We start from the raw sequence: 12210 nt of genomic DNA on the forward strand, positions 1-12210 counted from the left end.
ATGAGTACACTGTAGCTGTCTTCAGACCACCAGAAGAGGGTGTCAGATTTCATTATGGGTGGTTGTGATCCACCATGTGGTTGCTGGGATTTGAACTCACGACCTTTGGAAGAGCCAGCAGTGCTCTTCCCCACTGGGCCATCTCACCAGCCCATGCCCTTGAATTTTTTATAGGATTATTTTTCAAATTTTAAATCATTGGCTCAAAAGTGATGAACAGTTTTACATTTTATTTTTTTATTTTTATTTTTTTAAAATAGTGTTTTCTTTGTTTTGTTTTGTTTTGTTTTGTTTTGTTTTCAGGACAGGGTTTCTCTGTATAGCCCTGGCTCTCCTGGAACTCACACTGTAGACCAGGCTGGCCTTGAACTCAGAAATCCGCCTGCCTCTGCCTCCCAAGTGCTAGGATCCAAGGTGTGCACCACCACCACCCGGCTGAAAATCATGAACAGTTTTACATTTTAAAAATGATTACAAAGTGGTCTTCAGGTAAGTAACAATGCCAATGCGCACCTTGGAGCCAGCAGTAAGTGAGCAGACTGGCTTTCCTTTTCTCCATTCTGGTCAAGAGTCTAGGACTCAATGCTAAGTGTTTGAAAAGAAACAACTGTTTCAGAAACCCACCAACTAGGTGGCTTTATAGAACAGCCATATGCTGTTCTATGTGGGAGTCAGGTTTGGGGAGAAGGAGTTGGGGTGGGGTAGAAGGAGTGTAGGGGGGTGTAGAAGTTGAAGAGAGAAGGGTCGGAAGGGTTAGATTTTGTTGAGCTTTTGTTCTTTGGCCTTCCTGCTGTGCCTTCAAATGATATTTCTTCTGTGCATATTCATTTATACTTTCTCTTTGTCCTCTTATAGGAATAATAGTTCATGTTGGATTTGGGCTCTCCACCTTTAACTTTAATGGTTTTATACACAAATATGATCAGATTGCAGGTTAGGGCTTTCATATTTGAAGTTAGATTGGAGTCAGATTAGCTTCTAACAGTGTGTAAAAATGGGAACTGAAAACCTGGAGCAGGGCTGGAAAGGCTGGGCTCATTGACATGATAAGTGCAGCTCACCATTGTCCCCTGACGTCACTGGGTGAAAGCAGAAGAGTGGCCACACAAACACTGACTATCTGTTTTTTTTTTTTCTTTTACAGTTGAACTTTATGTTTCAAAACAGTGAATTTTCTCTTGCTAACCTGGCTATTCAAGTTAAAAGCAGGTGTGTAGATGACATCTTCTATGAGTTGAAGGGAAATCGAGGGACAACTTGGGTCTGTGAGTTCCCCTTGTTGATATCTAGGAATGAAGAACATATTTATCTTACTGTAGGCTGTAAAGCTAAAGGAAGAACACAACAGAACAAAACCCCAAACTGAGACAAAACAGAGGACACAGGGAAACCTGAGACCCATTCTGCAACATTGCACTGCCAATGTAACAAATTCAGTTTCAGGAGAGTGGCAATTCTCACATAAGAAATGCTAGGGCAATTCATAAAACCTCAGATTCCAGGACCCAGACACCTTTCACCAGGTGCCACCTCTAAACACTGCCTCATGTGTTTCCCCTCCATATGTCTGCCTACTTTATGTTGGCTCTTTGATTTCTGTTATGTGTTCAAACAAAAGGAGGTTCGTGAAGGTTTATGTGTGAAAGAAGGTTCCCATAAGTTACTGCCTTAGTTTGGGCTAAGTACTCCTACTCGTTTGACTTCAGCCCAGCAAATGTTTTCCCCTTCATCTTCACATGCCCAGAAGCACAGACAGGAAGCACTTCTGTCTTTACTTACAGTGTTCGCTAGTTCACAGATGCTGATAATGGGGCTCCATCATCATTACCTAATTACCTCCCAATGAGCTCATCATCTAATATCATCTCATAGAATACTAGGCTTCAACATTTTGACTAGATACAAAAATTCTGCAATGTCCCCCAAAGATTGAAAGCAAATAGAAGATATTTGGAGTCTCCGATATTGTTTTAAAAGTTGTGTTTTTTTTTTCAGTGCAAAAGCAATAATGTAGCCATTGTGAAATCTATATACAAATATGCATAGAAATCTATAACATGGACATTGAAAATCTACAAAAATCTCCTTAAAAAATCTACTCACATTTTCCACCCTTCAAAGAATGTCTGTGGACATCTGACATCATTATATTCCTCTAGTTTTTGTAAAACATTTAGTGAGAGAGTTTCTACTCTATACAATGTTAAACAATGTTCTTTTCTTGATTCATATTTCGTCATATGCATCTTTTATTCCAGACTATAAAAACTAGCTCCTTTGTTTGTTTGTTTGTCTCTTTTTCTTCCTTCCCTCCTTCCTTTCTTCCTTTCTTCCCTCCTTTCTTTCTTTCTTTCTTTCTTTGATTCTCTCTTTCTCTCTTTCTTCCTTCTTTTTGATAGAGGGTCTCACTGTGTAGTTCTGGCTATCCTGGAACTTACAATGAAGACTTAAACTGGCCTCGAACTCACAGACATCCACCTGCTTTTGCTTTTGGGGTAATGGAATTAAAGGCATGTACTGCCACTCTCAGCTTATTCATTCCAATGATTGCATAGATATTTGAATAATTCCCACCACTGTACATGTATTTTTATGCTCTCTTGCTTGTAACATCATGGGATTGACTTCTGGATCCATTGCTGAGTAAGTCTTACCACCACTTTAGTATGCAAATAGCAGCTCAAGGGTCCCCTTGGAGCCCCAGCACTGTTGGAACTCTGCTACCCCACATCTGTCATTATCCTTACCTTGTGATTCATGGGTTGGGTACTACATTTCATTGTTCTATAATTTTGTGGTGCTTTTCATTCAGAAAGACTTCCAAAGAAGAGACGGCCATGTACAGATATATTGTAAGTAAATTTTCAAATTGAAGATGCTTGTGACTCATCCTAAAAATAATTAGACAAGTAAAATAAAAACAAAAATAATTAGACAAGTAAACAGCTCTTCTATGCAGGAGTATATTACTAGGCAAGTTCACTGGTGAGAGTTGAGGGTCAGATGAAGTTATTCCCTTTAGGGTTGGGCCCAAGAACCTATGAAGAAAGCAAGTCTCTGCTGCACATGAACTCACCACTTGGCAGCTTTCTGAAGAAGACGTTGTGGGCTGAGTGAGTGGCAGGATTTAGGGATTATAAATGGTAATATAATTTCTTGATTGTGGACAACCCACAGAGAAGCCTCACTCTTCCAAGATGCAATTTTTTGTTAAGTCTATCATTCACCTAACAAAACTAAACCCCTCGTTAAGTCACATCTGTAGTCAGAGCACAGCAGAGTGACCTGGAATCTTCTTTGACCCACATTTCAGTACTTATTTCAGCTCCTCAGAACCATGCAATGGCATACTCGAAAACGACAGGAAACTACATGTCTTTCGAGGTGTTGAAATATGAGATAAATATTTTGACTATATGAAATACAGTAAATTCTATAGTGCATTCTAAGTCATCTGGCATCGTTTGAAGTACTTGCTATAAACGGCTGTCAGAACTGTAAAATATAACATACAGCTAACACAATATAACTGAAATTTCTCTACATACTATGTATAAAAGCTCTCATGTGGTAATCTGCCAAAGCTCCCAGATCCTTCACATTCTGACTGTGGGATATGGAGCAAATGAATCAACCTTTCTGTGCCCCTATTTCCTTATGTGTAAAATAAGCGCTGCTAGATGGACAGAAGTAACTAGTATCTATTAAGTGCTACCTTAAGTGCTGGGGCTTATGTTTATTGTCATCAGCATGCCACTATCCAGAAGGCATGGATTGGGCTGGCGAGTAGATCATTAACTTCCCGAGTGTCAACTGCTGCATCTAGAAAGTGGACAGACAGTCCTTGTATTATCGACCCTTCAGGCTGGGTGTGAATACTAACACGTTAATGTGCTTAAGGGATATTTGAAGAAGGCAGTGGCTGTGTAAATGTAAAGAACGATTGTGATTTTCTTGTTAATGATAAGTCTTCTATGTAAATTTGATGTTTGTTCAAAGATTTCAGTGACTACGCACTTTTTTTTTTTTTTTGCATCGGTTGGAACAGAAAAAAGGGCAAGGAATGGATGCAATTTTTCATGTACCATACAGGTAGGAGATGAGTTTATTCATAGCTGGTACATTTAGTTCTGATTTTCCTTCAATTTAATTCTGTATGTGCAATGAACAGCCTTTCGGTCAGAGTGGTCAGAGGGAGATCAAAGTACCTGGTGCTTATTTCTCAGATGCTCTAATTAAGCTTTTGCATTCAGCAACTAAGTTGTAACAGTTGGTCATAGCATAGCCTTAGCAGCCTGTGCCTCTTTATAGTGCAGAAATGGGGTCCAAAGTGGATATAATTTGGGGGAGGGGGGAGTGTTTGTTGTGGTCAACAGGGTCAATAAAATGCTGAGAAAACACCACCACCACCATGAAAAACATCCCAGGACAAATGGGGTTCACACTCATGGGCAAGCTCCTCTTGGAACATGGCTATTGCTGGTCTGTTTGATACCTACCCTGAAGGACACTGGTTTTCAACCTGAGGGTCGTGACCCCTTTGGAAAGTTCAAGGTTCCATTCACAAGAGTCCCATATCAGATATTTCCATTATGATTCATAACAGTAGCAAAATTATAGTTATGAAGTAGCAACAAAATAATTTTATAGTTGGGGATCACCACAACATGAGGAGCTGTATTAAAGGGTTGCAGCATTAGGAAAGTTGAGAACTAATTATCTACATCCAAAGAAGGTTCATGAAGAGACTATTGATATGTACAAGGTGCTGGGTTGAGTGTCAGCTGTAATGGAGTGTCTTCTTTACAGTGGAAATAGGAATTTGGAGAAGAAATAGGTTGACTCAAAAGGGTAAGACAAATGGGGTTTAATTCACCACCTACAGGTCAGGGAAAGGATAAGATATTCTTGATTTGCCATATGGAGAAGCTTGACATAAAGGCAAGGGCATCTAACTTCCATTAATTTTGAGGATGCTCGGTAAACATGTTCATCAAAAGCTGTATGGAAAATGAAATTGGAAAATAAAGGTGTAGGCAAGTTTGTGGATTTGAAATGTTCTCCCAATTAGAATACTAGAGTAATCTGAAATATGTAAAGACCATATTGTAGAGTTTAAGGTCAAGGACATCTCTATTCTTTATTATCCATTAATGGATAAAAATACGCTGTAGAGTTTGCAGCAAATGTTACCTCCTTAATCTCAGTTCTCCCATCTGTAGGATAGGAATGATAACATCGCTACCTCATAAGGTTGTTGTGAGAATTAAATGAATCAAAACATATGGAGCAAGAACTCCACAAATGTTAGCTAACATTAACATCATCATTAGTCTTTTACAGGACTCAGTCTTCAGCAGAACACTTCTGTATAGACTAATTGGACATGTACTTATTTGCCTTATTGCAGTAATGATGAATAAGTTGAAGGACCAGAACAATAAAAGGTTTTCTCTGAAATAATAACTCCTGAGTACTCCATCTTCCCTAATAATTATTAGAAACTCCTAGAGAAATCTCTTGGCGAGGCAATTACAACATAGTGCAAATGCTGTGGGCTACTCTTTTGAAAGCAGGTTTTGAGTTGTCCTTTTTGGATGCATGTAAGAAAATTTATCAGACTATTTCCACATGCTTTCACCATTGTTCAACAGCTATCATTTAGTGGCTATACTAATGTTTAGTATTCATATACTACCAGTGATGGCAAGTCTATAGAACTGCAGCAGCACTGGCCAGTTTGCACTCTGTTGATCTGACTAGTGTTTCTTTTTTTGCCCCGTTTTGTAGCTGTGCCTGTTGGGTCATTATAAAAGCCAAGTCTTCTTTAGAATCTGTGGAACTGATCAGCAGGATCCGAACTAAAATACACGGGAACCTCACACATGGGAACTTCACACAAGATCAATTGACTCTATTGGTAAAGTCTGATCATGTTGTGGTGGAAAAGCTAGGTAATTATTTTGGCAAGGCATTTCAGTATGAATTCACTTTTTAAAAACAATTATAAAACTCATAATAAATATACTATATGGATGCCTAAGTTCAAAGGGAAGAAAAGTCTTTTGTTTGGTTGTTTGTTCAGACAAGGTCTCCCTCTGTAGCCCAGGGTGGTCTGGAATAACTTGGGTTATTATATAACTCAAGTAAGTCTTTAACTCATCGAAACCCCTCTTCCCTCAGGCTATGATTCCTAAGTGGTGGGTGCTTAGCTTATAGGTATGAATCACTATGAATAGCTGAGAAATCATCTTTCCACATAAAGTTATGCTCACATGTTCTCGTGACTCTTCTACCTTTAAGGGATTATAAATGCATAGAGCAACAGAGAGTATTGCAAGTTGACTCTTGGTCAGCTGTGAGTACCAGCAGTGGCTGGCCTATGAGTAGTGAAGGAGGATTACGTCTCTGATGTAAAAACCTGGAAACATGGCAAGCTACATCATGACACCACAATGCATGCCCTATAGACAACTGCCAATTTATTGACTGATTCAGCCAATCTATTCACCTTAGGAAATAATCTGGGAACTGCCCCAGATTTCCCTCCTGGACCTTTTCTTTTCTAATTATGAAAAGGGAATGGCTACCAGGCTAGTTCACCTCCTGCCCATCACTACCAGCTTTGTTCCTTTTCCCCAGTAGATGGCTGGAAAAACTTTAACACATACACATTAGAATGGACTGTCCTTGGCAGCAAGCAAAGTCAATAGCAGAGGCTTGTGTATGTACCAGGTTAAAGTGAGATGAAGGCAGAGAAGACTGGAGGCCACAGGCAGAACCTGCCATGTAAATGACACTAACCAGTCTGTCCTGACAGTGAGAAGGAGCTGATGTTCTTGTATTCATGGAGAAGATTGGACAGACCTGGCTGAGTCACTTCTTGAGTCACTCTGTTACCACCTAAAGAAAACATGTCTAGTCACAGTGGGAGGACTGGGGTCTTCCACATAGACTTAGCCTAGACCACATCTCTCTTAACGTGACAAAGCCTCATACCAAAAAGTGTGTCTCATAGCCTTCCATTGGAGGAGCACCATCAGCAGAGACATCATGGTCCTGGCTATAATGGTCATGGCAGGCATGTTGATTTGACTGAAGCCAAATCCACCTGAGACCATTAAGGAGCTGACTGCCATGGGAAGAGATGTCTGTCCAGTCTCCTGGGTTTACATAGCAAAGCGGTAACAGGGCATACTTCTGAGGAAAGCCAATCGTCCGCCAGAAGCTCCAGATGTGTGGCTTGATTTCCCCCATGAAATGCATACATATGCACTCGTACAAACAACCTCTAAATTTCATTATATACATGTGTGAAACTGTCCAAAAATTTTTTTAAAAGTGGGGAAAGGCAGCCTCCCTCTGCCATGGGGGTGGGGCTGTTGCCAATGAAAAGGACTGAATGTGAGGTTAGACTGAAAGGCTTATTTAAACAAAGGCTGCCTTTAAAACTGGTTTCCATGAAGCTTAGTTTAAATGTCTTCGCTGAAATAGTTTCCTCTTGTATGTGCTGACGGTTGTGCGCAGGGTAATAATGATGGGTCATAATGGATGCTCATGATATTTTTAAGTGCCTTTTGCCCTTGAAAATGTTGCATACATTTTTTCCCCTCTGTAGAGCCAGGAAAATGTGAACCAGATGAAACACCCTCAAAATACAAAGGGACATATAAGTGGCCATTAACTGACCCTACTGAGACAGCCCAAGAAAGGTGCATTAAAAATAAGAATAAGAATGCCACAAGAATTTGGTATGTATCTGCCACGTTCCAAATGCTAGTTTACCTGCAGTGAGGTCAGCTCCATTTGGGAGGCGGTGTTTCTATTTGCTCTTTTTAGTCCCTCTCCTCCCTTCCTGCCTCTTTCCTTCTTTCACCTTTTAGAGTTAAACATGCACATATAATACAATGCAAATTTCATGAGGACAAAAGAGAAAAATCAACAACAACCCGGCCACTTCAACATGGCTGCTTTTAGGTTGGCATGGGTTTGTTTTTTTGTCTTTTGTTTTGCTTTTTGTTTTGTTTTTTTGGTTTTTTTTTTGCCTCTCGTTGACCCCCAATCTGGCTCTTTGTATGCCTTTAAGTTTTCTGTAGCGGTAACCATGGTTTACATACCAATAATGTAATTTACCCTTTCATTCAATAGTTTATCAAACATTTCCATGTTTTGCATTCATCATTTTAATGATCAATTCGAAGGCAGCCAGAGCTGCTGCCTCGTGGATGGGCCATCATAATTTACTCCATCACTCATATTGTTTAGTTGGTCATTTTCCCTTTTTAAATCATCAGCCTTCGTTTCTTACTCTCTGCTGCTAATGGTGTATGCCAAATAACTTAAATGGGCAAGAATAGAGGGGCAGCAGCTTTCTACAGAGGCTTAAAAGCACTGGTAGAAAGCCACATGTCTGCCTGTATCATATCCACCCAGCTTATATCTAATGTGGCAACAAAGCAAGCAACCTTGGCAGTCCTAGTGGGAGCTCACATGGAGCCTCTCCTTTGTAGCCAGCTCCTTAGTCTGAGGCCCTTTCATAGCTCTTGCCTACATTAGAGCTGTCTCCATGTTCTCTCACAGTCCACTACTCCCCAACACCAATTCATTCTGCTGCCAGCAGGATTTTCTGGAGCCTGGCTGCTGCTACATGGCAGACTTTTGTTAAGGAATGAAGTGCAAACCTCTAACACTGTCATCAAGACAGCAGGTTCCCTTTCCTGCCATTGCTTAGCTCCTTCGCCATGTACTAAGAGATAATTTGCTATTGTAAACATGATGGCTATTTCTGTGTGTCTCTTTCTCTGGCTGGTGACAGCAGGGAAAGTATATATCCTTTCTTTCTGTGCCAGGCTCTGCTCATTTCAAATGCTGAGAGTTCTCCTTAACCAGACATGAGTGCTTTATATACCTATAACTCCAAGAGCGGAGACAGGAGAATTGCTGTGAGTTTAAGGTCAGCTACCACTCCATAGGAAGTTCCAAAATAGCCTGGTTTACAGAGTAAGATCCTGTTTCAAGACAGACAAACAGACAAACAGACAAACAACAAACAACCCCCCAACAAAAAACCCCCAGATCAAAATTCACAACCACTATCATGACAAACACATACAAAGAAAGAAAGAAAGAACAAATGAAAGAAGCTAAAAAAGAGAAAAGTTCTTATGTGGTGTTTGATAGATTCCATTGTGTTCACATAAACTTTTCTTATATTTTGTATAAATTGGAGTGTAGGACCACTCAATTCCAAGTTCCTGGTGACGTACAAGACCCTGCCTTATGTGTTTACGTCCACTCCTACCATTGCTAGAGTCTATAGGTATTTCGTGTGTGCGTTGGTTGACATGAACTGGCCTGACGTAAATGAGGCAAAGGTGTGGCTTGATAGTGAAGAACAATGCACTCCAGAAGGTCCTTAATCACTCAGAGACATTTACTATGCAGAGACAAGACAGTATTCCAAAAGGAATTTCTCTGAAGAAGAGGCAACAGAGGAAAGTGATAGAAAGGAGTTAGATCTACATGGGCAAAGTCTCTTCTTTGATTCTTGGTGAGCTGAATCCTGCTCCATTACTAGCGATCTGGCACCCATCTGTATTATTTAAGCCTAAAGGCTAGAAATGGACATGGGAAAGCATGCCACAGTCATGGACATGTCTTCCATTCTTGCTCTTATTTAATTGATTAATTAGTTAATGATAATTACCACTAATTTTGAGACAAGGTCTTACCTTGTATCCCAGTCTGGGATGAAACTCATGGTGACCCTCATGCCTCTCAAGTGTTGGGATTATTGATGTGAGCCACTGTACCATTTCCCTTAGGATTATCCTTGTCTGTTACTTTAATGAGAACACTGGACAATTCCTCTTGTTCCTCCATTCTATGTTTTGCAGTTCCATCAGCATCCAGACTGGCAAGTGTCAATGGGAAAAACCAAGACTTAAGCAATGCAAGTTGCTTCAAGGACTCCCTGATAAGATTGTGGATCTTGCTAATATTACGATAAACGATGGTAAGACAGTTTTGTGCACATAGAGATATCATGGGACCGCCCTTAGCTTGCTTACTTGATATGAGGTAAAAGAGTATAGGTAGAAGTCGCTCTATGACAATTTTCCTCACAGCAGCCCCATTTCAGAAGCCAGATGCTTGTTGGTGGAGGTGGCAGTAGGGCAGGAGTCAGGATGACCAGACTTCTATGTTTTGTTTTGCAGATTTTCATTTTATATTTTTAGTATTACTTTCCCATTCTTTTTCATATTTCAAGACTCCTAAGAGGCTGGCCTGGTGGTATGTTTGTGTAATTCTAGCACTTTGAAGGCTGAAGCACTAAAATCTTGGGCTCAAGGCCATAGCCTTGGTCACATGGTGAGAGATCCTGTTTCAAAGGCAAAATAAAAGAAAACAACACGTGTGAGCACACACACACACACACACACACACACACACACACACAAACACATTCACACATTCACAAAACTCCCAAATCAGACACTTATCAATTATAGAGGAAAAAGACTGCTCTAATGAATATTTCACATGTTACAATATTTCACAAATAGAATATTTAATTTTACAAATAATTTGATAAATTAGTACTAAGCATAAATTCTGGAAAGTGGGTTTGCTTGAGTCAACCACACAATGTCAAAATGTATTTGTAACAGTTGTGTTGATTTGTAACCTGGTTCATAGGGTATAGAAGTACCTGGTTCACAACTCCTTCATTAACAGAGTGTGCTGTGGAGTCCTTAGGTGATTTCACTATCAAAACCTGATATTTCAAAGTAGTATAAAACCACTTTGGTGATGATATTTACAGGTTCTTCACTTAGCACATATGATCTAGTAGGTCATTTGACTTGTGAGTTTTTTCCTTAGTAACTTGGTTGTGCAACCACCATTGTGAATTCCATAGAGGAGACTTGTACAAAGGACCATTTCATTATACAAAGTTTCCTTGTACCTGTTAACAAAACCTCTATTTCACTTTTTCCCTATAGTTCCTTGGCAACCATTGATCCACTTTCCACCTGTGTGTGAATTTTGCTTATTGTTGGTACCTCAATATGTTTGTGAAGTTTCTTCATATTGTAGCATGGGGCCTGTATGTACTACATTGTTAATGGTTGAATACTATTGTGATAAATTGATCTATTATATTTTATTTAGTAACTTATCAATTGCTGGCCATTTGGTTGTTTTCATGTTGGGCTATTTTTCAAAGGCAGATTTTGAATATTTGTGGTGCAAATGACTGGTAGACATGTATTTTTTCTCTTAGGACAATTGTAGTCACCTGGTAACTCTATCCTTAGCCTTTGAAGGAACTGCAAAACTGATTTCTACAACTGCTGAGCCATTTTGCACCCCTGCTGACACCACATGAAGGTTCCAATGTCCTCACGTTGTTGCAAGTACATGGCCATCTTTTAGTTACAGTTGATGCCAGTGTCTCTCCTCCTTAGCACATATACTTGTATTCTGGCTTTTAGCACTTTGTGTCTTTTCTCTTCTTGTCCTAGTCAGTCTAGAGAAGAGGATTTGAATTTCTCATAAAATCTATGTGTTTAGAGGAGAAGCAGGCTAATAGTAATATCTAGTCTTTTGAGATGGAGTTATTGTAGGTATGTCCTGTATCCCTCTCTGTAGCTCACAATGGCCTTGAACTTCTGATGCTCTTGCCTCAGCCTTCTAAGTGTGGGGTTCCAGGAATACTCCGCTATGCCGAGCAACAGCAACAGTGAAGACAAGATAGAGCTCCTCTGTGTGCTCGCAACACATTCAGTCTTCCCATACTGTCACCAGAGAATTAGCATTGTTATATTGTCACCAGACAGTTAGCTTTGTTACAGTGGATGACTCTACCCTGACTGTAGTGGCTATTCCTGGTTGTCAACTTGACTATATGTGGAATGAACTACAATCCAGAATTGGAGGGCTCACCTGTGATCCTTATCTGGAGGCTGAGAGACACAAGTTTCCGACCTGGATCTTGGCATGGAGATCTTGAGGCATAGTGGCTATGAGTTCCAGAAGATTAAGACAGGGAGATCTCTGAGTTCAAGGTCATCTGGGATGGGGACTGTGGGAAGATCCCGTTGAAGCTGAGAATTTTGAATCTTCAGATTCTCAAGGGTTTGCCCCACCGGAGGAAGTAGTACCCTCAGCCCCACCCCTTGAAATAATGCCTTTCTCACACAAGGA

The 12210-nt window shown here is 40.2% G+C and overlaps 1 protein-coding gene across 1 annotated transcript in view; it reads left to right on the plus strand.

Moving 5' to 3' along the window:
- Positions 1 to 12210, plus strand: part of Adgrg4 (adhesion G protein-coupled receptor G4) — an 87023-nt gene that overhangs the window by 30922 nt on the left and 43891 nt on the right. The window contains exons 4-9 of the mRNA XM_031373803.1: positions 1145 to 1209; positions 2813 to 2852; positions 4040 to 4092; positions 5791 to 5954; positions 7619 to 7751; positions 9897 to 10015. Coding sequence (XP_031229663.1) covers positions 1145 to 1209; positions 2813 to 2852; positions 4040 to 4092; positions 5791 to 5954; positions 7619 to 7751; positions 9897 to 10015 — 574 coding nt within the window. The remainder of the gene's footprint in view (positions 1 to 1144; positions 1210 to 2812; positions 2853 to 4039; positions 4093 to 5790; positions 5955 to 7618; positions 7752 to 9896; positions 10016 to 12210) is intronic.

The sequence above is a fragment of the Mastomys coucha genome, chromosome X (genome assembly GCF_008632895.1).
Source record: "Mastomys coucha isolate ucsf_1 chromosome X, UCSF_Mcou_1, whole genome shotgun sequence".
NCBI lineage: Eukaryota > Metazoa > Chordata > Mammalia > Rodentia > Muridae > Mastomys > Mastomys coucha.